This window comes from Fistularia commersonii, chromosome 1 (genome assembly GCF_037954325.1).
Source record: "Fistularia commersonii isolate RoL2024-O1a breed Wild chromosome 1, RoL_Fcom_v1.0, whole genome shotgun sequence".
NCBI classification, from domain to species: domain Eukaryota; kingdom Metazoa; phylum Chordata; class Actinopteri; order Syngnathiformes; family Fistulariidae; genus Fistularia; species Fistularia commersonii.
In genome coordinates, this window is record NC_141284.1 from 16,875,730 (window position 1) to 16,902,239 (window position 26,510).

Genomic DNA, 26,510 nt, shown 5'->3' on the forward strand with positions numbered 1-26,510 from the left:
GAAATCCCCTAAATTGCTCCTTTGTCCCCAACGAATTACACTCCCATTAGCATATCCAGAGAAGATCTGAATGGAGCAGTGGGCCAAAATCCCTGCTGCACTGTGTGCAAACCTGCAAGGACTACAGGAAATGTCTGATCTGTACCATTCTGTTTTTGCCATGCAATGGCATAAGTATTACCTATTAATTAAGTATTAATTACTTACTTTTGTGCACTCCTTATCTTTCACTTGTTACTTAAGACACGTTATAGTTTATTTGTATTTCTTATTCTCCCTTTTTTTTCTGTTTATACAATTTTCTACTATTATTTATTATTGTTACATTTTTCTTGTGACTTTGGCACAGCAATTTCCTTTAGGATGAAAAAAGTTGTTCTTATTCTTATTCTTATTCTTAAACATATACAATGTGCTTTTCTGGATTTTTGTTGTAGATTCCGTCACTCACGAGTGAAAAGTATCTATGATAAAATTACAGACCTCTACATGCTTTGCAAGTGGGAAAAGCTGAAAAATAAGCAGTATATTAAATACTTGTTCTCCCCACTGTAGATGCAGATGATGTTGGCATGACGCTCAAGGTTGAAAAATTACAAGAAAGGGGTTCGAATGCGTCAGTGTTTTACAATAAAGGAACCTTCAGAATTTGTCAGGCTGTCGACACAGTGGGGAATGAGAACATGTTTGGTTTGCCGGGTGACTCACCAGAGGTCTAAGCTACTTGACTCAGCATAAAACTTTAAGGGGTGTTGGCCAGTAATTTAACAGAAAACATGCAGTTTAGTTCTCTGGCTGCACCAAGCGGACCGCAAAAGCAATGTTAGTTCTTAGCGGGAGGACTTGGAAGGTAAGATGTGGTAAAAAGAAAAAAAAAAAAAAGAGAAGAACAGAACTAAAATGTATTTGTCTCACCTCTCATCTGAGAGGCTGCTGCAGTTCATCCTCTCAGTTGAGAGATGAACTGTCTTTCAAGGAAAATACCGTATTCAAGTGCAGTTTCCAAGAAAAGATTTGAATTCACGGTGTTGACCGTGAACCTCCATAGACAGAATCAAAATCTTATTATGAGTTTGGCATTTTCAACAATTCCATTTTTTTTATTCTGACCAATAACTGATGTTCTTCGACCAGGACTTTAACGCAGCAAAACAAAATTTATTTCAATATGAACACAGACCAACAACTGTTTCAGGCTGTACCAAATGTTGCTTACTTGGAGGTTTTGAACCAGTAACCGTGTTTTCCATTCAAATGACAACATTTCCAAGACATTTACATTAAGGAACTTCTCAGTTGATGGAGCAGCTAAATTTTAAATAGGCTGTCAGAAAGTTACATAAAATGAATTTACAGAAATTACTTTCACTGCTAGCTAAAGGTGGTTTATTTTCCTTAACAATACATGCTGAATGGACTATCTGCTCCAGCGTTAAGCTAGTGTCCTTTGGGCCAGTGCCTCTTTTGTACAGACTACAGTGGGAATTGTCTATTCGGAAGGAGGCATGTATAACAGACCAAGGTGCGTTAACGTGTTGAGGAATAAAAACAAACCACCCGGCCTGGAAAGCAAGTAAATGTGCTCTTTCTCAGAGTCAGCATTGCGTTAACCAAGAGCTAAAATGGAGGAATTTGTGTTGGCGGCAATTGTGTAAACACATCCTGACAGCTTACAGCCTTCCCCTGAATGCCAGGACAAAAGCGCCATGCACAGAGCATGGTAGTAAAAAAAAATGCAGCACAAGGAAGTCTTTTTCATGGTGAGATGCCTATGCTTTTTTTCCTTCGAGAATGCCGGCTTCATCAGGTCAGAGCACAATGGAGGTGGAAATTTGAAAATGTGATAAAAAAAGAAGGGAGGGAGACAGAGAGAGAGAGAGAGAGTGCACAAGAGAGGGAAAGAGAGAAAAGGTAAAGCTAAAAATAACGGCACAGCAGAACTGGTGCACGCAACACCAAAGTGAATTCTAGAATGAGATTGTGATCAACAGAGGACAACCTGAACACAGTAAAACGGGGAAGTGTGTTTTGGCAGGCTGATGTAGGACATCTCACGAAAGATGAACCCTGGCTTAAATTGATTATCAGAGGTGGATGTGTGTTTTCTGAAGTCAAATGATTGGCATCACAGCCAAGGTCTGACCCACAAGCCAGAAATTGTTCTTTAATGAAGAAAAAAAGGGCAGTAACTCTTTGATAAATCCAAAAAGAGAATTAGAGATGAATGAGCCTAAATGTAACAACTAAAAAACAATTGTATCCAAAAGCCATAGAGCGGAGGCGGAGGGTGTAGAAAAGTCCACAGCAAGGCTCAAAAATCATCGCCTAAAGGCCACTTTGGAGACGTGAGCCAATTAAAGAGGAAAGGAAATAAAGAATGGAGATGAATAAAAAAAACTGACAGGATATCAAAACTTGAAAATAAAACAGGAAAAGACCACGCAGCTGAGAGAAGTCCAGGCTACATGTGAAAATGAACTACTCACAGCTAAATAAGAGGACTCATAATCATGGTAAGACACGATTCTGAGGCCCATCCTTTCAGACTGGCCACTGATTTGACACATTTAAAACAATGGTTCTTTTTGGGTTTTTAAAATATTATTGCTTCATACCTCCACCCGTCTCGTATGAGACAATGTGTCCATCACCCGAGAGACTCAACAAAACAATTAGCTCTGATTGCAACAACAATACTCAACACAGAATCTGCAACTGGGTCAGACAGTCTCTATATCTAGGTCCTCAGGCATTTTGAAATCAGCTGCGAGGGGAAACGAAGACCTAACATCTGGTACCACCTGAAGACCACATCTGGGTACTGGGCAAAGCCAGAACATTGAGCGGGCTGCCTGAAAACACTGGTTTTAGAGGTTCAGGCCAAAGACAAGAAGTTGAGGCAGGGGATTCAGCCGCCCTCTTATAGTAGAAGAAGAGAAGCAGGGCGGGGATGACCAGACCAGACCAGAGCAGGTAAAATAACAAGAGAAATGGGTTTTAACAAACAATTACTTAGTTAGTAGACAAAGTGAGCAGTCTGGATATTCAGACCAAGCACAGACTTTGGAGAAACTTTTCAGGATCTCTGTGCCTTTGAGTTCTTTGTTGGGCCCGACGAAGCAAACCTGAGGGTCATCAGGGTTACCAGGACCAGATCACATTTGTTTGGATTTATTCTGCAAGATGTCTGAGACCCTTTATGCTAGAATAAAAATCTTAATAAAAATAGCCAATTTCCATGTTTGCTGGAAAAGAGATCAGGACATCATCTTCATTAAAATACATCTGTGGTTCGAGCTCTGGGGTTTATTTCACACAGAACCTGTTTTTTCTTTTGTTGTTGGTTGTTTTGTTGTGCTTTTCTCCCTCGCCTCCTCTGGTGCTTCATTGCTGATAAACATAAATTATTCATGAGGGACGGACACTGACATTAAGTCCACTCACCAGATATTTCTGCTAGTCTTCTGCTGAACCAGCACTTCAAATTAATTCACTGTCTTCACCCCTGCAGGTCCTCAAAGACGCAAATGACTCGCAAAACAGCTCAGACACCAGCCAGCAGGGAGAACGCATTGTTTTACAGCTGTCAGGATGTTTGCAGGAACTTAATGGACCAGAACTAAAGTCTTACAAGGGATCTATTTTGTGTGGAGAAGAACTTCGAGGATGAGCGTGAGGGATGGATTAGTTCTAAAAGTGTTTTTTTTTGTTGCGGAATCACCTGAAACTGAACATTGTTTAGGGGTTTGGCTGAGAATGAACAGTTTATATGTAAATATGGAGGCGGATGGTCCGCTGGGTGCACTTACCCACAACAAGCAAAATGAAATGTTTTGTTTTGGCGGAACAGACGCTCGCCCTCAAGGCTCAGAAGGACTGAATTCATCTGGGGATGGGAGAACACCTGTTGTTTTTGGTGGACAAGCTGAGCGTGTAATGTGACATGTCGAATGTACATGATGGCCCTGAGTCCGACCTTGTGAGGTGTGAGACTGGGGGAATTAAGGCAATGAAACATATATTTGACTTCCAAACTTCGAAATGGCTAATCTGCCTGTGTCACTGAGATAAAGTCAAAGTCAATGTTATTGTCAATCCTGTCATACGTTCACACATGCGGAACATTGAAATAGCATTACTCTAAGACCCACGGTTCAGAATTCAAAGTTCTTGACTGGGTTTTCTTCAATTGGGTTCGCCATGTTCTACCAATGCCTGCCTAGGTTCTCTCCAGGCTCTCAGACTTCTTCCCATAGTCCAAATATAGTCGGAAGACTGAAGACTCTAAATTGTCTAAAGGTGAATGGTTGGAGTTCTCTGTACAGTATATGGCCTTACAATGAGCCATGCTGGTAATCAGAATCAGAAATACTTTATGTGTCCATGAGGGGCAATTTGGTGGCACATAGGGTAGCAGCATCAAAATTGTGAACGTGTAAACATCAAGCGTGAACTTTAAAAAAAAAAAAAGTAAAAACAGGGGAGAAAAGGGAATTTGTAAAGTACTTTATACATACATACATACATATATGCATATATATATATATATATATATACTGCTCAAAAAAATAAAGGGAACACTTGAACAACACAATGTAACTCCAAGTCAATCACATTTCTGTGAAATCAGTGTCCACTCAGGAAGCAACACAGATTCATTTTGACTTGTTTTAAGGACATTACATCAAAGTTGGATCAGCCTGGAGTTTGTTTTTACACTTTAATTTTGAGTGTGATTCCTAATCCAGACCTCCATGGTTGATACAATTGATTTCCATTGATCATTTTTGTGTGATTTTGTTGACAGCACATTCAACTGTGTAAAGAGCAAAGTATTTCATAAGAATATTTCATTCATTTAGATCTAGGATGTGTTTTTTAAGTGTTCCCTTTATTTTTTTGAGCAGTATATATATATATATATATATATATATATATATATATATACACAACTGCATATATGTATAAATTACAGTATTGTGAACATTTTCGGCACCAAAGTGCTCAGCATTTTTATAATAAAAATAACATGAGCAGCATTAATTACATTCAGTGGGGGGGGGGGGGGGGGGGGTACTGGCTTGGTGATGAGGGTTTGCATGGTTGCTGGGCATTGAGGAGTTTGCCAGCTCTGGGTTTTGCAGACGAGGCAGCGGAGTCTGTGACCAGAGGGGAGCCACTCGAAAGCTGGGTGTAGGATGTGGGACTGATCTGCAAGGATCTTTTTATCTGTTTTTAATATTTGAGTGTCGTTAAAGCAGGTGAGAGATCTGAGGGTCGGCCAATTATTTTGGAGCAGACCAAGGTGGTGCACTCCAGGCGATTCCTGTCTTGTTGGGTAATGGAGTGGAACCAGCAGGTGAAGGAAAAGCTCATTACGTTTTCAATGTTGGTATAATAGAACGTGGTTAGGATTGTGCTGCTAACCTCAAATGAACTCAGCTTTCTGAGCAGGTACTGCCGCTGATGACATTTCCTGATGATCTTCTCAGCGTTAGAGGAGAACCTCAGGAGGTCGTTAAAGACAGTGCCCGGGTATTTGTCCTCCTTCACCGTTTCAACTGGCTCCCTTTTTATGGTGGTGGCGATTGCCTCTGCCAGTTGCCCCTGCTCCTAGAGAATGTGATGACCATGTTCTTAGCCTTGCTCTCATTCAGCGTCAGGCAGGAGGCTTCGCACCAGAGCGCAAAGTCCTGGGGGGCTGGGCTGTGGTGGAGTGCGGGACCGGACAGTAGGGACAGGAAGGCAGTGTTGTCGGCCTGCTTCACCAGGTGACAGTCCTGTCGGTTGGACCTGCAGTCGTCAGCGTAGAGGACGAGCAGAGGAGACAGGGTGCAGCCTTGCGGTGAGTCCGTGGAGGTGAAGAGAGTATCGGAGAGGATGTTGTTCGCCAGAACCCTTTGGGATTTGATGGTGAGGGAGCTGATCATCTACTGGATGGGCCGGTGGTCATCCAATCATCAGCTTTTCCACCAGTATGTACGGTTGCAGGGTGTTAAAAACAAAGAAGAAGTCGGCAAAAAGGAGCCTGGCTGTGATAAGGGGCGTTTCCAGGTATCTGTGTATAGTCAGTGAGGAAGATCTTGGCATCATCTACCCCTCTATTAGCCCTACAGGCTAATTGGAGAGGATCAACCAGGGATTCAGTTCCTCCGGTGATGTGAGTTTTTACCTTTCTCTCCAATTACAATTCTGGTTCATCACCAGAGAGGTGAGACTTGACTCGAGGTCGTTGAGGGCTTTAGGGGTTCCCCTTTTACGGATGGGAATCACTGCTGAGTGTTTCCACACCTTGAACACTGTGCAGCAGGACAGGGAGTTGTGAAAAAGGGATTGGAAAACTCCCCCCAGCTGCTCGGCACAGAGCTTGAGGATACGTCCACAGATCCCATCTGGACCAGACACTGTAGAGACCCTAGTTTTCCTTAGGGTTCTCACCACCTTCTCGGAGTCGAAGACCAGGGAAATCCAGTTTGCGAGTGGAGACTAAGGTCTCTATCTGGGGTCTGTTGTCACTCTCAAAGCAGGTGACGGAGTTGAGGTGGTTGGGGAGTGATGTTGGGTTACTCTCTGGGATTCGAACGGGTGAACGACTGGGGGAAGCAGTGCTCATCGAGGCCATATTTTTGATCCCCCGCCAAGCTGAGCGGAGGTCCCCTTGTGCAAAGGCTTGCTCCACCTTGTTCTTTTCACTCAGCTTGGCAGTTCTTATGGCTTATTTGGCCTCCTTATTTACCTCCTCCTTCTCAGCCTCAGAGCCAGTAAAGAAGATATTTTTTTTTTCTTATTGAGAATCTTTTTTAGTGCTTTGGTCACTCAGGGTTTGTTGTTAAACCCACCTCTTGTCCCAGTGACAGTGGGATTACGATATCTCACTTGATACTAGAAAAAACTACGAATTAATGTATACATAAAGAATGAATAAATCGTCCCTTTTTCAATCCCAAAAACTGCAAATTCTGTCCTTGAAAGGAAGCCTCCTGACAATCCTTTCTGGACCAGAAGATAGTGACCTTTTCTGAAAAAGGAGCTGGTTCCAAGACCCTGCCCTTTAATATTGTTACCTGCAGAGTACCCCAAGCCACCAAAGTGTCTTGCGCTCCACTGAAGCCATGAGGGATCATACATCCAAACATCTTTTATATTCACATACCGTGACTGTGAGCCCTGTCATATTCATGTTCACGTTTGTTTCTGGTGGCAACTTGTCCTCTGCCCACAGACAAAACCATTTGCTTACTCACACTAGAATTTGGTTTATTACATACTTGACTTGAATTAATGAGTAAACTTTATATATTTCCATTATTTACTTTCTGTCTTGTAAAAACAGCCTGAGTGGTTAGAGATTAGAAAGATTTGACCGAGTGGTGCGGGCCGTCAGACAAAAAAATAACAAAGAAACACAAAAGCAGCTGGCTGGTTTTCAAAATAAAACCCTGGACAGATACTTGATCGTAAATTAAGTCCCATCTATGTAATCAAATCCACCAGTCTCAGGATTTATTCAAATTAAAAGAGCAAAGTTTCATCCTAGCCTGAAACTAAACTCCAATGAACACAGCTCTGCTGTTTCTTTAGTCTTTGGTTTGCAGCTTCACAGAGGACTTACCGGTAATCACACGTGGACGATCAGAACCCCGACCAAAGCAGCCATTTCCCTCTGTGAAGCTTTTCTTCTAAGAACACAACCACAAATACTCAAAATTTCTCAAACCGCTTAAGTCTGGTTGGAGACCCTGTCTTGACATTCCTGGCGGGATACAGAGGTGGGTGGACGCCATGCAACCGGTCATCATGCGAATCCAATAAAAGCTAACAGACGCCTGATGATTCTCAGTTGTCGCCGTTATTCCTGAATACTGGATTCCTGCCCGATTCCCCGGTTCTGGTCCGTCGAACTGGGGCCTCTTGCAGGCGGCCTGATGCTGACATGTTGTGGCGTGCTCTGCCCTCAAAGCCGCTGGGGACGGAGCCCAGGGTGGGCTTTTTTTCGGTCGATGGAACCAGAGAGCTCAGCTGCCAAGGCCAGCAGCGGCAACAATCCTATCAAACCCTACCCAGTCCCTCTGGTCAGCAGCGGCTGAACGGCAGCAGCAGCAAAAACCCTGAGGGAGCATCATTCTGCTGCAGAGACGACCTGACCCTTTCGGCAAAGAGTGGCAAAATTGCCAAGGTGATGCTGACCATTACGGGGAGACAAAAGCCTTTATAATTAAAAACCCGATGCAGCAGAGGAAGTGCTCAATCCAGAGTTCTGATTTCAGAGTTCAAGGTATAGCATACAAACACGGTTCAGTTTTTCAGATACTGTTTTTTTTTGCATCTTCTTCGCCAACTTCCAAACAAATACCGTCTTCTAACTGACGTCAGTTGCTTCTTATCATTCAAGGTGGAAATGTTTTTGGGGTAATGTAGGTCCTAAATTATTATGGCTTCAAATCGAGGAGAAGGGAGGAAACTTCATCCCATCTCCTCGTCTCCTCAGCTCCACCTCTGGTTCAATGGATCGCAAATCTGACATTTGGCAAGCATCTGCCACGTTTCCATTAGAGTCAGCTCCTACTGCCGTGATGCTTACAAACTCCAACAAAGCTCTAATTGCATGTTTGTGTTTCACACGTGTCCTCGAGCACATTAATGAATAGCCACGTCACACGACAACCGTGGCGGGGGGCACATACACGTGTTAACATGCATGAACATATGAAGATAATAAAGGGCAAGCGTGCCAATGTGCGGGTTTGTTGGGTGGGTGGGTGGGGGGCTTCTCAAAGGGCAAATACACCCGCTCGGTGGTGCCGCGAGTGCGTCACCCAGGGGGGTGGAACCTGACAATGTGCATCAGTCAGCGGCCTAGGCGACAACGCCCACATCTCCCGTGATTCCTGACAGTAATGCCAGCTCCTCCAACAGGAGCTGACAGGCTGAGACACTCGGTGAGGAACAGGGCTGGACATTTCCCACGGCTCAGCGGGAGAACGAACAGGAAGCACGATTCACAGCCAGGAAGAAATAAAAAAATAGCGCAAAAGAGGGAGAAAAAGTGGAAGATCTTTCAGGAGGAAGAGGATGACTCTAGATGGCAAGGTAATTAAGCAAGAGTGATTTGAGTACAGAGAAACAGCTGATGTTATGATACTTCAGCCAAAGTATGACTTTACTGCAGTTGAAGGGGGAGGTCATACTGCATCCACACAATGCTTCCAGGCAACAATATGACAGCTTATATCCTGAAACTGAGAGAAGTATCACTACTTGCCTCTTTCCATTTACTGGTCTGCATCATGAGGGAAGAACGAAAAAAAAGTAGTAACTTTCGAAAAATTATTCAAACGCTAAAAATACAAGAAAATTAACTGTAATTTACCTGTAAATTACTTTGACATTAAAAAGGAAAGTTACAGGATATTGGCCGTGTTTATTTATTGGCAATTAATCAAGAACTTAAGCATAAATATTTATTTGAAAGTTAAATTGGTTGCATTGATTTGTGGACCAAGGAAGGAGGACACAGAGGGAAGACAGATGAGGTTTCTGACTGAGGAGACGCAATTGTGAAAACACGCAAAGAAGTGGCTGGAGCAGAGGACAATAAAAACAGGGAGAACCGTCGGCTAAGAGGCGATCTGACATCAAAAAATGATTAATCCGTGGGCAGGTTGATTTTCTATTAATTCTATTCTGTCAATTCCTCAGTCTATTCTTCAAATCTCAAAATCTCTGAGTCTTAAAGTTGAAAATCCTCGGACGAGACATTAGAGGTTCCCCTTGCGAGAACGTCAGCGACTACAGGCACCAAACTGTTCAGGTGTGAGTGTGCGTGTGTGTGTGTGTGTGTGAAAGAGAGACAGAGAAGCTCGCTCACCTTTGGTGGTTTCGTCTTCGATGGGCTGCTTAAACAAAGTGATGTCCTTAAAGGTGCAGAGGAACAAAACCACTTTGTCGTTCTCGTTCCGAATGGGAGCCACTTGCATATAGAACCAGACAGGGCTTCCTGTGGAGACAAGTTATTGTTTTTCAGCATTACAACACTGTTATATCCGCTAATGACTCAAAACATTAAGAGTTGAGAGGCAAAAATCCACGTGAACAAAGTTAATATAGTTTTATCAGAATGACAGAATACTTTCTTGGTGTCACCTAGTAAATTATTAGAAACAAAGCTCCCTTGTTTAAGTATTAAAAATTAGACTTAGACACAAGGTTTTTCAGTGTACACACCGAAAAAAATTATCATATGGGGCTTGGCTCATAATCGAATATATATTATATAATTAATATACAGCAGCAAAACACTACAAAGCGCAATTGTGAAAGTGACCTGAGGAGTCATACAACTACTTAAAAAGTAGTTGTATGACTAAAAAGTAATTGAAAAGCTGTGTAGGTCAGATTGCTGAGACCTGATGTTTAGTAGGAGAAATTTGATATGAAACAATGCACAAGAACATTCTATCTCGTGTTCTTTTGGTAACCTCCTTGAGACAGGGAACCCCCGGTTCATACCTAAGGGTATTTTGTTTGCTTTTACATAGTATGTCATGATTTTGGTTTCTATGGTTACCGGAAACCTCCATCAAACAGCATCTCAATGTGAACACGCAAGGAGAGATGGTCACCATTATGAACATCATCATGAACACGATCTGCTGAAACACAGCAGGAACATCAGAGAAAATAAAGATAAAAAATGTTGTTTTTTTAATTCCAAATAATATATATATCTAAATTAAAAAAAAAACATGTTTGCAGATGACATTGTGATCTATAGTGAGAGCAGACAACGGATTGACAAAAATCTAGAGAGGTGGAGGTATGTGCTGGAAAGGAGAAGAATGAAGGTTAGTCGCAGCAAGACAGAGTCTATGTGTGTGAAGAAGAGGAACCAGGGTGGAACGGCGAGGCTACAGGGAGTTGAGATCAAGAAGCTGGAGGATTTCAGATACTTGGGGTAAACAGTCCAGAGCAACAGAGTGTGGAAAAGAGGTGAAGAGACGGGTTCAAGAAGATTGGAATGGGTGGAGAAAAGTGTCAAGGGTACTATCCAATAGAAGACTATCGGCCAGAATGAAAGGAAAGGTGTACAAGACAATGGTGAGACCAGCGATGCTGTATGGAATGGAAACAGTTACAATGACGAAAAGACAGGAGGCAGAGCTAGAGGTCGCAGAGAAGAAGATGCTAAGGTTCTCTTTGGGAGTGACAAGGATGGATAGGATCAGGAATTTGTCTATCAGGGGAACAGCACATGTTAGATGTTTTGGAGAGAGGGTCAGTCAAGCCAGACTAAGATGGTTCGGTCATGTACAGAGGAGGTAGATGGATGCTGGAATTGGGGCTGCCAGGCAGGAGGTCTTGAAGAAGACAAAGGAGAAGATTTATTGACGTAGTGAGAGAGGATATGAAGGTAGTTGGAATGAGACAGCAAGATACAAAGAATAGGGTTAGATGGAGAAGGTTGATTTGCTGTACCAACCCCTGAAGGGAAAAGCCGAAAGGAGAAGAAGATTCCAAATAATATATAATATTATCAATTTATTCATTAGTCTAGTCCAGTCTATTTCATGGTGAATTTTCTTGAACGTTCACAATCGCAAATAATCAATCGTTCACGCAAATAATTTGGCAGTGTGATAGGACTCAAAACAACTGTACAATTTACACACGCGCACTAACACTCACACACACACACACACGCACACACACAGAGTCTTCGGCCTAAGCCTCTGAAAAGCAGTGATTTGTTAAAATAAGTTCAACCAAGTATAAAACGAATCAATGAAGACCCATGCAGCACTGCTCGCTACTCGTCACCCATTACTCCCGCACTTTGGCTGCTGCAGACCTTTGACCCCCCCAGTGGCAACAGGGATGAGAAATCATAATGGAGCAAGCTGACGCCTCTTTCCTGGGGAGAAAGGAGGAGCCAGCGTGACGATGAGAGCGGGGCAGCGAAAGAGGAAGTTAATGATCGGCACCTCACATCAATTACAAGCATCACCTCCATCAGGGGACAATTATTGCCTTGTTATCACCATTATTATTATTATTTACAACCCAAACCGAAATATAAGGGTGCAGCTTCAGGATGCCAGGCCCGAGAAACGACTATACAACAAACAAACAAATTGAGGACGAGACAGAAAGCAGTCTTGTGAAAATATCTGTTAGAGCTAAAGATAGGTCTTCACAATTCATTTCACCAGGGAATAGTAAGTTCTATGATGTACACAGAGTTCAGTTATGGGGACCAAAGTACCAAATGTGGCCTTAGGGTAGTAGATTAGCTGCTGGCCAATGTTGACCAACATTTTCCAATCTTGGGCCATGGCTAGCAGTCCAGGCTTCAATGTGGTGGGAGGATGGTTAGGCTTTTTCTGACCCTCTCGGACAAATGAGGCTGCCATGGTGGAATTGGTTGCTCTCAGGGGTAAGGAGTTGACTACATTTCTCTTGCTCTCCAGTACTACTGCCAGACACTTCAACACCAAGTTGTGCCACCAGGTGTAATATCCTATTGTGAGGCCAGTCTTGCAACCGGTCAGAATGTGTCTGTCGCATGGTACGGGAAAAAGGCACAGGTTGGGTCTACGCCATACCATTGGTGAAGATTTTTTGCCGATGGACGTATATCATAGGTAGCTCAGATGATGAAATTTCAGTTGTTTGCCTCCATCTCCCAGAGCTCCCTCCAGCTGAGCTTTCTTCTCTCAAGACCTCCCCATTTAATCCCCTGCCCCTGCTTAGCAAGAGAAAAAGGCTTTCCGGTTCTATTAGCTTCCTCCTGGCAACAGACCTCCTCGACCACCATTTTCCTCCTTTCTGCTGTGGAAGCCTTGTGCCAAGTCGGTTTACTTGCTGACAAACCAAAGCTTCTTCTTCCCAACTGGACATGCCCCACAATGTCATTGGGCCTTAAGGCTGAGACAGCATTCTGCACTGTGTTGGATGTGGTCCACTTCCCTCTCATTGCCAGAGGTGGTGCAGTAGTGCTGACCATCCAATCTTTGGAGTCTTTTAGGGCCATTTGGAGCCTCACTTTTGAGCACTTGTACTCCTTGGCGAGACTTGTGACAGGAAGTTGAAGAACTCCTTGGCCATAGAGGCTGATGTTGGTCAGACAGCGTTCCAATTACTTCCATGGCCAAAGATGTATAAAATCAAGCACATAGGCATGCAGACTGTTTCTACAAACAACTGTGAAAGACGGTGTCGCTCTCAGGAGCTCAGTGAATACCAGCGACAAACTGTGACAGGATGCCAAGTGTGAAACTAATCCAGTCGTGAAATTTCCTCACTCCTAAATATTCCACAGTCGATTGTCAGCTGTATTATAAGAACATGGAAGTGTTTGGGAATGACCACAAAGTGGTAGGCCACGTAAAGTGACAGAGCGGCGTCAACAGATGCTGAAGCGAATAGTGCGAATATATCCCCAACTTTCGGCAGAGTTAGTCGCTACAGACCTCCAAGCTTCATGTGCCCTTCAGATTAGCTCAAGAAACGTGCGCAGAGAGCTTCATAGAATGGGTTTCCATAGCCAAGCTGCTGCATCCAAGCCACACATCACCAAGTGCAATGCAAAACTTTGGATGCAGTGGTGTGAAGCACGCCATCACTGGACTCTAGAGCAGTGGAGACGCATTCTCTGGAGTGACGAATCCCGCTCCTCCATCTGGCAATCCGATGGATGAGGCTGGGTTTGGCGGTTGCCAGGAGAACAGTAATTGTCTGACTGAATCGCACCAAGTGTGAAGTTTGGTGGACGGGGGATCATGGTGTGGGGTTGCTTTTCAGGAGCTGGGCTTGGCCCTTAGTTCCAGTGAAAGGAACACTGAAAGCTTCAGTATACTACGACATTTTGGACAACTCCATGCACCCAACTTTGTGGGAACAGTTTGGAGCTGGCCCCTTCCTTTTCCAACATGACTGTACACCAGTGCACAAATGTCCATTAAGACATGCATGCGAGTCTGGTGTGGATGAACTTGACTGGCCTGCACCTCAAACCAATAGAACACCTTTGGGATGAATTAGTATGGAGACTGAGAGCCAGGCCTTCTCATCCAACATCAGTGTGTGACCTCACAGATGTGCTTCTGGAAGAATGGTCAAAAAAATACCATAAACATACTCCTGAACCTTGTGGACAGCCTTGAAGCTGTTATAGCTGCAAAGGGCAGACCGAAGTCGGTACCCTATGGATTAGTAATGGTATGTCACTTAAGTTCATATGCGAGTCAAGGCAGGTGACTGAATACTTTTGGCCATATATTGTATATTGAGTGATATATATGTATATATATATATATATTCTAGATATTTTGTACATTTTTTTTTAAATCTTAATTTGCTTGGATGTGAAGCTTTTGTATGTCACCACAGTGTATACCCTCTCAGTGGGGGTACGCACTTAATCCACCTGTGGTGCTCCTTCAACCAGTTTAGTTAAACAGCTTTTTTTTTTAAGCTTGTAGCCGTTTTTTTTTTTTTTTTTGATTGCTATTTTATATGATCTGAGCACATCAAAACCAGAAATGGTGAAGTGGTGCTGTGAAGATGGGACCGGACTCACTGTTCTTCCTGTAGAGCAGCACTTCGAAGCAGTTGGACTCATAGTTGTTGAAGGTCTGCCGCACCTTGTCAATGGTCTTCTTGTCAGTCAATTCTCCGTACATGAAACTGCAATACAGATGGACAGAGGGGATCAGAGATGGCCTTTGACCTTTGACCCAACCCCCATTAGGATAAAGGGTTTGTTTTGATGGCATCAGTTCATCTCCTGGCGATGATTTGAAGGTCGAGTAGCGGAGAGTGCTTCCCCTGGAGGAAACTTAGAATCTGGGCTAACAGCATCATCATCCAACAGTGTCTGCCACAACGACAACGGTGGAAGCAGCGAGGAAATTTCCCCAGCAGACAGACTACCTCATGCAAGCGATACCGACTTGAAAATAATCTTTATTTACACTGTTTGTCCTTGACTTTTTTTGTCGCCCACATGATATCCTTGACATTAGAAAACAACTATGAACATTCTCTTAAAAAGACCTTTTTTCTTGCTGACTGACCCAGGAGAAATGACATGTAGTTATAAATATTTAGGATTACTTGAAGTTTTGATATTTTTGATTCTTTCGATAAATATACCAGTTGTACCTCAAGCTTTAGCTTGCATTAGCAGCAAGAACATAGCTGCTAATGAAAAAAAGGATGGAAAAAAAAAGGAAAAAAAAGGACAGATTTAAAAAAAAAAAATCACTATGAAAAAGATGAAATTCAAAACCAATATCATAGATACATTTCTTCCATTTTCCATATTCAAATACCAGAGAGGTACTGCCAAGTCAGGTGTGAATAAATAAGGGGAATTTGTTTTTTTAAGAAAATTTGGACAAACCTGCTGAGTTTGCAGCCTCCTTAGCATCACACTCAGCGACATGCTGTAATCCCTGTGAGATTAAGGGATGAAGTCCCCACCCTGCCATAGTAATATCAGAAAGGACTACTAAAAAGTCACCCCGTGCCTGAACATGTATCTGCTCCGGTTCAGCGGGAGGTTCCTGTCAGAGATACAGCTCGAGGAGTGGGTGGAGTGTGTGTGTGTGTGTGTGTGTGTGTAAGGGCAAGGGATGGGGGTGTCAGTGTCTGAATACTAACCCCTGCCCCCGCAAGCAAATGGCTGTCAGACTCATCCACCCACTGTTTCACACTGGAGGGGACAGACTTGACAGTGGAGCAAGACACATCCCAGAATAAGCCAGACAGACTGGCCAGGCCGGAGTTCCGGATGCATGTCAGAGCCGTCTGTCTGCATCATCTCCTTATCCTCCTCCTAACCCTCTTCATCCTGCTCCTTTTACTCCCTTCTTAAGCAGCAGCAACCTAACTACTGAACTTTTTGCTGCAAACAGCAGCCTCCTGTGTTGAGGCGGGACTGAACCTTCAGGTCTGCACGCCTGCTCTCACATTCCAGTTTTTTCACCCTTACAGGCAGGGTAAAATCTGACACTGACTGTTAGCAGAAGGCTCAGAAGGTGGTCAGATGTCCATTACTTCTGTTCTCAATAAATACTTTTATTTACTTGTTTTTTTTAGAGTGTTAAAAAGCCAAGTGTCCAGCAGCTCCATCTTTGTTTCCTCACCTGCAGCCATCTAGTGTTTGGAAACAGCCATTGCGGCCATTTTTACCCCTCACCTTGTGATTGGTGGTAAAATGGGTGAAATGGAAGCGGGGGGAGGCAATAGAGTAAAGTAAGTACAATCACCAGATGAGTGTGATATTAGTTCAGCCAATGCGTATCATCTGATATATCAGAGTCTGTTAAAATACAGCTGAAATTCAAGTAAAGGGTCATTGAACCTCGAATCCAGGGGGAGCAGTGTGGAATTCATCCTGGTCGTGGAAGAGTGGACCAGCTCCAAACCCTCAGCAGGGTCCTTGAGGGGGCATGGGGGTTTGCCCAACCAGTCTACATCTGTTTTGTGGATCTCGAGAAGGCATTCAACCATGTCCCACGGGCAATCCTGTGGAGGGTGCTCCGGGAGTATGGGGTACCAAACCCTGTTACATGGGCTGTTTGGTTCCTGAATAATCTGTGACGGAGCTTCGTCTGCATTGCTGGTTGTGAGTCGGACCCATTTCCGGTGAGAGTTGGACTCAGCCAAGGCTGCTCTTTGTCACCAATTCTGTTAATAACTTTTATGGACAGAATTTCTAGGCACAGCCAGGGCATTGAGGGGATCCGGTTTGGTGGCCACAGGATCAAGTCTGTTTTATGCAGACGATATGGTTCTGTTGGCTTCATAAGGCCATGATCTCCACTTCTCACTGGAGCGGTTCACAGCCAACTGTGAAGCGGCCAGGATGAGGATCAGCACCTCCAAATCCAAGACCAAGGTGCTCAATCAGAAAAGGGTGGAATGCCCACTCCTGGTCAGGGAAAAGGTGCTACCCCAAGTTGAGGAGTTCAAGTATCTTGGGGTCTTGTTTACAAGGGAAGGGAGGATGGAGTAGGAGATCGACAGGGGGATCGGTGCAGCATCTGCAGTGATGTGGACTCTGTACTGGTCTGCTGTGGTGAAGCTCTCAATTTACCGGTAAATCTAGGTTCCTATTCTCACATATGGTCACGAGCTGTGGGTAGTGACTGAAAGAACGAAATTGCAGATGAAAGCGAGCGGCCAAAATGAGTTTTCTCCGCAGGGTGGCCAGACTCTCCCGAGAGATAGGGTGAGAAGTTCGGTCATACGGTAGGAGCTCGGAGTAGAGCCATTGCTCCTGCGCATAGAGAGGAGTCAGATGAGGTTGCTCGGGCATCTGATCAGGATGCCTCCTGGACGCCTCCCAGGGAGCTATTCCAGGCATGTCCATCTGGGAGGAGGCTACAGGGAAGACCCAGGACACATTGGAGAGACTGTGTCTCCAGGCTGGCCTGGGAACACGTTTGGGTCACCCCAAAGGAGCTGGACCATGTGGCGGGGAAGAGGGAGGTCTGGGCCTCGCTGCTCTGGCTGCTGCCCCGGCGACCCAACTGCGGATAAGCGGAGGAAGACAGATGGATGGATGGATGAACGGTGTAAAAAAAAAAAAAAAAAAAAAAAAACACACCGGTTTTGTTTTTACCCACACTTGCATTAATGTTAAAGCCCTAGTAACAGTAAGAACTGCTGTGTGTGGTAAGGAACCTTTTGGAAAAGTTGTAGATTGTTTTTTTATTTGCACTGCGGAATAATGATGTCATTTGGTGTTTTGTTGTTTACTGATCATGTTATTCTACAATTAACAGAGACTGTGATTCACAAATTAATTAGCAATTAATTGTCTTCCTCTTAAAGAACTTAAGAGATACAGAAATAATCTACCATAAAAAAGCGGACTACAACATTAAATTTGTACGAGTTAGCCGTCCAGGCACAGGCCTGGACTGGTTTACTAACTAAATGGCTAGAATCCAAGGTCCTGGTTGTCAATTGCTGGTGAACTGGGTGTATTCTCTCAATGTTCTCCTGTCTGGGTTCTTTACAGGTCCTCAGTCCTCCTCTCACAGCCCAAAATCCAGTCAGAGGGATCTTTCAAGACTCTTAATTGTTCCTACGTGTGAAAGAGCGAGCTAAATGGTTGGCTGTCTCTGTGATTGACAGCTGACCTGTCTGGGTTAGTCCACCAATCACCGTTAGCTGGGATCAACTCCAGCCTCCTTCATCCCACATGAACCAACTGGCTGCGCTAACCTTTCAACATGCAACATGGCTGCTGATATGAAAACTGGGAGCTGGCCAGGCGCCAGGCATGTGAAGACGGCATGACGCTCAGTAATTGGCGTTTGTTTCTGCACTGAAGTCACCAAAGGGCGTCTCATTCCAGGTTTATCCTGTGGGGATGACGGGTAGGGGGGTCTCAAAGCTCCGATGTAAACAGTCATAATGATCACTGCGACGGGACTGAAGCAAGAAGCGCTTAGCATTTTCAATCTTTAATTTACCTACCCCTATGTGCTTCAGTTAAGCATGAGAAACAGTTAAAAAATCTCTAAAAGCTCACGGCACAGTTTCCTTTGGTTACAAAACTGCCGGGATTTGAGAAACATATTGTAATTTATTTCTTCTTTTATTTAATAGATTCCATTTAGTGTGAAGCAGCTCAGACATTAAAACACATCGATCTAGGGGCTGAATAAAACATGGCAACTGTACATCCAGATGAAAATATATGTAAATTATGAATGAATATTAATGCACCTGTAGTTACAACCTGAACAGGACTTACAACAGAGCAATGAGTTTAGCGCACAGTGAATATAAAATACCAGAGGAGATGGAAGGGAGCTTAAGGGATTCTTTACACACAGCACATGAAATTTGACTGATTTTTAAATAATGTTTCTCTGTAATAAGACGCTAGGAAGATACTTTGGGGCAAAGATGAAATCTTATCCGAGCTGCCTTCGGCACGTGGGCGGAGACGAGCGGCCAGATTATCTCCCCCTGGGAGGAGAGCGTGATTGTTCCAGATGAATTAAAGGATGAATAATTTGGACACGAAGTCCCGAGTGTAGGGGTTCTCATTAGGGTCCGAATTACCTGTTGTGCGCTGTGGTATTGACATTTTCCATTACCTTTACAGGGTTTTACCTCACGCAGGGCGTTGGTTTTGTCTGACTCCAGAATACAGCTTCTACATTAGTTTGGTTTGATCCCGACAAAATTTGGGTCAAACCTACATTTGTAGATAAAGTGGTCAGAAGTCTCTTGGGGTTTTGAAAGAAAAGGAAGGAGGCGCTAACGTTAAAGCTAAATGCCATCACTTGGGCCAACATATGCAAAAAATTAGACATTTGAAAAAACTCAAGAGTCAGCATCTACAGGACTGTCTCAGAAAATTAGAATATTGTGATAAAGTTCTTTAACTTCTGTAATGCAATTACAAAAACAAAAATGTCATACATTCTGGATTCATTACAAATCAACTGAAATATTGCGAGTCTTTTATTATCTTAATATTGCTGATTATGGCTTACATCTTAAGAAAACTCAAAAATCCTATCTCAAAATATAAGAATATCCTGAAAAAGTAATTTTGTTTTTTTAATTGCAATAAAGAAGATAAAGAACTTTATCACAATATTCTAATTTTCTGAGACAGTCCTGAAGAGAAAGTGGTTTTGGGTCATGCTCGGTGACATACATTACCTGCACGTGCTGCTCTTCTGCATGACCTCGGCCCGATGGAAACCAGACAGCTTGCAAAATCCGTCATTGCTGTACACTACAGGCCACTCCACGATCTGAGCGTTCCCCAGGAGGAAGCTGGTCTCTGGCAAGGAGGAAGAGGAGAGACGCGTCAACTCACTGAGCCACCAGGAAGTCGTTTCTACTCTGAATGCAGTCAGCCAGAGAAGACACACTGGGGCTTGGCATCGCCGGAGCCTGACCAACACTTGGGTCTGTTGGACTCTCATCAGCCTTGGAGGTGATGAGCGGTTATACGGCCATCATGTCCACAGAAGCGAATGTTTTCAAACCACTCCATCCCCAGTCGGCAGAGCAACACAGCCAGGGAGTCATCAACAATCTTATCCAGTTTTTATTTAGAGGTCAATAAATGTATCAAAATAAACTTGGAAATCAAAAATTGCTCCAGGATATTTGGGTGATTTCAGTATTAAATTAAAGGCTGTCATTAATGGAGGCACCATCTAGCCAAGGAGGAACCTCATCCAGTTGCAAAGATCGGTCATTATGCGAAGACCCACTTGCCTCTTCCTCGACGCCCAGCTACCTCCGGCAACCCTCCAGAACATCACCGAAACCGTTCCCCTCAAACAGAGAACTATTCAAAACATTTCCAGGCACATTTAAGGGCACTGGGGACAGAATACTGACCAGGAGAGATGGAACATGAAATATTCACTGCCAGGGAGTCAAACAGTGGAGAACTCGCCAGGTGAATTTCCATCCACATCAAACATTCAAAAGGAACCTTCAGCGCCGATGACCCCACCAACTGTTCACCTCAGGAATTTAAGGATCAAAGTCCGGGCGATTCAAGGGGTTTTCAACCAGCAGGAAAACTCTTTGAACCCAGGGTTTCTCGCTGACCCCTCCCCTCCACCCTGCTCTGCTACAGGAAGTCAAAACTACTAATTTTAGTACTGTTAAAGATTTACAGCAGGACGTCAACACCATTGAAATACTGGTAAAAATCAAAAAATGAGCAAAATGAGACTGAAAACAATGCTTACTTTACTTTTAAAAAGATAAAATATTCAAAGCTCTGAGACAGATAATTCCAAGAGCTGAGAAATACTTAATAAAAGAAACATTTGAAATATATCACTTGTATATTATGAACATAATGCACATGTAGACTGTTAATTTATTTACCAGACTGTTAATTCACTTATTATATCTGAACCTGCAGCTTTTTTCACTTCTGGGTAGATGCTAAACTGCTTTTTGTTGCCCTGCACTAGTTCATGTGTAATGCCAAAAGACTTAAATCCAATTTTCTCATTACATTTACATTTTATTATAGAATCATATTCGTACATTTTTTGGGTCCAAACATCACACAAACCACTGACCTCTGACCCCCTGGACAGAGCACCTGACTGACACTGTGTGCTTCAGATTGTCATAACGTACATCCCGGGTTCTGACCTGCCTGCAGAATCCAACCAGGCCATCTTTGTGCATAAACACGGTGTTAAATCTAGGGAGAGGATGGACAGGTTGGTGCCTTCAACAGGTGCCAGAGGCCCCCCTTCTTCCTGGTCTGCACTATGTACAAACTACAGCCAGTGAAAATCATAATAATTATATATATATATATATATATATATATAGTTTAATGCAACAGGGACATCACAAGGTCACAAGAGCTGAGTGATCCAGGGAGGGATTGAGTGTATGGAGGATGGGAGCAATTTCATGTCCCTGAGACTTTTTATATATTTTTGACGTGGGGGGGGCATGCTGGTTATTTTTATTATTCAGCTTCTGATGACTTTTAATCGTTTACTGATTTTGAGGTCACGTTAATTGATTTTTCAGACATTTTCCCTCATTATACTTTCTGATGATGACTGATTTACTTGCTGCTGTTTTCAGATTTGTCTTGCTAATTATTAATTCAGGTCTTGGCTCTTTTTTCTTAATTTTTAATAAATGTTGGCATAATTTCCCGCTCATTATGGAGACACTTATTGCTCATTTCAGGGACATTTTGTAAACCTCTGGTAATTTTTCACAGCCCATAAAGCATCTCAATCCATCTGAATTAAAGCAAAAACAGAAAACCTCGACAAGCCGCTAGCTGCTCCCTGAAGACTCAGAGCCAAATGACCTCTGACCTCTAGGGGTGTCAAGGACACTTTTCTGACTGAGGCCCATTTCACGAGCGTCTAAAACACATGCATGACCTAACATCTGTAATTTCTCCTGTCCAATTACCTTTTTCTTTTTGTGCCATCATGTCTTGTATGTTGTGGTTGTTTCATTTTTGAATTATTCTAACTGTTATCATTCAAGAAATTCAAGATTCAAAGTATTACATATTGTCATATGTACAGTGTGGAAATATGTTTCCATGTACAATGACACTCGTACTTTGCTGTCCACAGTGAATTTGGCTTTGTGCTGACAATAAATAGGTAGTGTAAACAATAATTATAACTATGAACGGTGTTGCAGTGCAAGTGAAACATGAGCTTGCTGTGCAATTCTATTATTATCATATTATTGAAGTAAAGCTAGGATATTATTGGTTACTAATACCAATAAATATTATTGGTCACTGAGGTATCCGGGGTGTTACTGCAGTAACTTCTTCCCTTGTATTCCAATTCCAAGCTGATACCTTGTCACATTATAGATCATATTATATATCACATTATTATATTGTGATTTTTTGCTGATTTGTAATTAATTTCTTTCAGATTTTAGCTACATCATAACAGACTTAGATGTTATCTTGATATTTTTCGGAGAGGCCACCTAAAATTTCAAGAAAATTCATGCTCTGCCTTTTTTAAAGCTACTTTCAGATAGACATTTTTTTAAGTCATCAAATCAAATTCCATGGGTCTTTCTGTTCAAACCCAGGAATGCAAAACTTTTTGCTAAAGCTTAGCAGACCCCTAAAGGTTGAGGCTCACTGGATGGTGATTCCAAACCACAGTCCCTGGAATCTGTCATTAACTTTACTTCTTTTTAATCTGAAAATTAACAGAAACATCCCGGTTGATATTCATCCCAATTTAACCTGAGTGAGATCATTTCTTCAGGAGCAAAAAACAGCAGAACATGCTGTCAAACTAATAAAATAAAAATAAAAAAAAATGGAAAAAAAAATGACTTGAGGACGATTCTCTGAGATGACACGCAGTGTCGAAAGGGGGGGGGTCTAGACCTGAGATTCTGGTGCTGAAGCGTTTGTTTAAAGGAGTCTCAACAACAGGCTGGTGTGGTTTTTAAGCATTTGTTGCATCCTGAGATGCTTGCTTGCCCCCCGCTGCCCCCTCTTGACTCCTGCCTCATAGAGAAACAAATTGTACAACCCAAATCTGGCCAATTAGCAACCTCAGCTCCCCTGGGCCGCAAGCGCGTACACACACGCACACACACGCGTCGGCACACACACGCACACGCCTTGAGCATCCCGCTCCGGACGATTGGCTTCCTGGCAGGACGAAGCCCATCAATCAATCGGCGTGCGTCTGAGACGCTGCCAACAGGAGCAGCCCAGAAGGAAAGGAAAGAAAAAATCGCACAGAAAAATAAAATGAATTGGATTTAAAACCTGCACATATTGGGATGATACATATTTATAACTTTGTGACAACGGAAAGAACAGACATAAATCATGATGCAGGGAGAAGCATCCGATATTACACATCTATTACATGGAATACGGTATTAATTGACAAATGCAGGCCAGTTAAAGAGCGCAATTAAACTTTTCATCCTCGTCCCGTGGTGCGTTGGCGCCGCAGCGCATTCCGTGACGAAACCAGCTGGCCGTGAAATGTGACACAATTTTCACAGAATTCCACGCAAGGATGCGGCGAGACACGGTGTGGCTCCTCCTCGAGGGATGGAGGGGCGCAAAAACACCAAGAGATTCCGGTAGAAACTCCGCTGCTTCGAACACACCGGCGGTGGTTACATAAAGTGCGTGGAAAGAAAATCCTCGGGCGTGGAGAAACACGCTGGACCCCCCCCCCCTTCCAGAAACGGTCCGGGTCCGAGGCACCGGGGATCGGAGGCGGGGAGACGAGCGCCGGGACGCGCGGGGACTCACCGCTTGAGCGCCGGACGATGTTCTCCAGGAAAGTATTCTGCGGCGCCACAAGCCCTCTCTTTCCTCCGGGCATCCTGCTGCGGGCGGCCAGGGCTGGCGCGGTTCGGGGTCGGCGGGGGCGGCTCGGCGGTGCGGGACTCCGGTGTGACGCTGCTGCCTCTCAGACGGACCGGTGGAGATGATCATGGTAACCGTGCGCTCGGGCTGCTCGGGGCGCACTGGAGCCAAGGCGGCGGAGGCGCGGCGTCCCAGCTGCACGCACGGAGAGACACGGCGCATGCGCGGCTGCTGCGGTGGGCACGGTCCAAAAATACTGTGGGACCGACGGATGAGAGTAACGGGAGTATCGCTGCGGGCTGCAGGCATGGAGAATATTTTCATAGTGGTTGTACTGCCGGAAGGAGAGTACAGTGTAGTCGTTTCATTACCGGTGGGGGAAGAGGAATGAGCAGATATTTCTCTACTGCAGCAGTACTTAAAGTAGGTTTCAATTGAGGATTATTTACTGCAAGGTGAGGAGTCTACAGTGTATGTAAAGACTGGAGAAAAACTGAGTGTTGTTTCATTGCAGGGTTGGGTTTGGTTGGGAGAGTTACAGAGTATTTGTGTACAGCAGCATCAGAAAAGCATTTTGCATTCAATCCAGAATGAAGTGTAAAGGAGTATTTGTTTACCGCAGGGTGAAGAGTGGCGGGTAAGATACGTCCCCGCTGGGCACAGGGTGATGTAACATCTTTCTGGACCTGGTTCCTGTCATAAGTTGCGACCACAGTAGATGCCTCAAGCTCTTATTTTGAAACCGTAATGGAGAGCGGAGGTGAGGTATGTGTGGTTGCTAGAGGATGACGGCGTGAAGAAAAAGTAAAATAAAAAGGGGAAGACGGGAATGTTACCCGAGAGAAACGGTTGTCCCTGCATTGTTATTTTGTAAATGTACGCCGTATCTGCAACTTTCGCAACCCCTGACGGAAGCGGTGGGATTGCATGGCCGCATTCAGAGAGCGGGAGACGTTTTACGGCCAAAAGGAAAAGTTGGGGAGGCAGCGAGCTTACCCGTTTGCACCGCCTAGTGAACGGCGGTGTCAGGGCCGGAAAGCCGGAGGTGCGTGAGGTCCACAACTGTCTTTCTGCCATCAGGTTTAAGAAAATCAAGAGGACCCACTGGACTATAGCTACAAAGAGTGACGGAGAGGACTGCCATTCTACAGCGACGTGAGGATTGACCTCCCGCCGCTCTCATCCAGGGAGGAAACACAAAGTTCACCGTGCTGGACCAGGCGATACAAAGTAGTGGCGAAGGCTCTGGTCGGAGGCTCTGGCGATAACTCTGACCATGAGTTGGTGAGGATTCTACCAACCCGTCCGACAAAAGCGGCGCTTCTTCTATGGGGTAGCTTGCCAGCGGTCATCCAGGCAGATTATGATCAGGTTAAGGAGAAGTTGCTAGTGGCTTATGAGCAAAAGCATTAATTTGACCTGTTCAGAACAAACTGTCCCCTTGCTCCTGGAGAGAGCCTTGGAGTGTATGTCACCAAATAAGCAAGCTAAATAAGCAGAAAGAGGAGAAATTTAGCAGGTTTCTGGTTAGTCTGCAGCCAGCTCTCGGAGCAAAATGTCAAGAGCAGGGTGCCGCTGATTTGGGGGAGGCTCTGACCGTCGCCAGCCAATGTTAGATGGCCAGAGAGGCCTTAAAGATGGACTATGTCAGCGCCCAAGGCGATGACATGGTCCATATGAGAGAAATGAGGATGGAGATTAGGCCTTTAGCAGAGGAAACCCACCGCCTGAAAGCCAACCATTGGAAAGAAGAACAGAAAACCCTTCAACTGGCATGTGGAGGCCAACGCCAGTGTAACTTTGAGGAGCAGGGCTGTCCGTCTCGAACAGAGAGGTCGTTCACCAGACCACGCCTGGCGCGAGCAGGGAGCGGAAGGAGGCTACAGAGAGAAACAGGACTGCAGGCCCCGCTATCATAACCAAGCCTGCTCACTAAATTGGCGAAGTCCCAGACCCTCCAACGATGATATGCAGAGATGGCGAGGGATGCGCTTCCTTTCGCCAAAGAGGGAAGACCAAGCATACAAGTTGGGAAAAGAGATACAGCAGATGTTCCGGCCAAAACACCAGAAGAACCTATGGGCCCTCTAGAAGGAACGATGTTTGCAAGCACAACAATAATACCGGACAAGACAGAGCAGCTGACCTCATATGTGAGGGGATGCATTGAAAGGATGGAAATAAATATATTGGTCAACACTGGAGCAACAGAGTCATTCATTAGTGAACGTCCTCGCATGTCTGTTCCAGCCCTACACAAGCGGGCCCTGAGTATAGACAATATTGCAGCATAAGGGGTGAATGGTCAGATGCTTGACACTCTTGGTCGCCATAATAGCTACTCTGCATCGGGGGAAGGCCTCCCAGCAGCAGGTTTTCCACATCATTAGGGGGTCCTCACAACCAGCCCTGCAGTGTCGGGATTTCCTTATTGCTAATTGTGCCCTACTAGATTATGGAAGTGGGGAATTGCATCTATGAGACGCGGTACTTCCACTGTTGAGGGTCAAGGACCTATTTCCTGAATGTTGCAATGTTTCCATCACCACTGACACGAAACCGCCCTCACTCTGCGAGGCGCTAGTTCCTGTGAGGGTGTCCCTACCCGGGCTTGTTGACCAGCTCCCTGACTTAGTGGGCTATTTAT

The 26,510-nt window shown here is 44.4% G+C and overlaps 1 protein-coding gene across 1 annotated transcript in view; it reads right to left on the reverse strand.

The window, feature by feature from the left end:
• Positions 1 to 24,085, reverse strand: part of kcnh5b (potassium voltage-gated channel, subfamily H (eag-related), member 5b) — a 79,344-nt gene extending 55,259 nt beyond the window's left edge. Inside the window, exons 1-5 of the mRNA XM_086148800.1 lie at positions 23,977 to 24,085; positions 23,807 to 23,899; positions 19,696 to 19,819; positions 14,579 to 14,685; positions 9,869 to 9,997 (exon numbers count right to left, since the gene is read on the reverse strand). Coding sequence (XP_086004926.1) covers positions 9,869 to 9,997; positions 14,579 to 14,685; positions 19,696 to 19,819; positions 23,807 to 23,899; positions 23,977 to 24,085 — 562 coding nt within the window. The remainder of the gene's footprint in view (positions 1 to 9,868; positions 9,998 to 14,578; positions 14,686 to 19,695; positions 19,820 to 23,806; positions 23,900 to 23,976) is intronic.
• Positions 24,086 to 26,510: the final 2,425 nt, after the last annotated feature.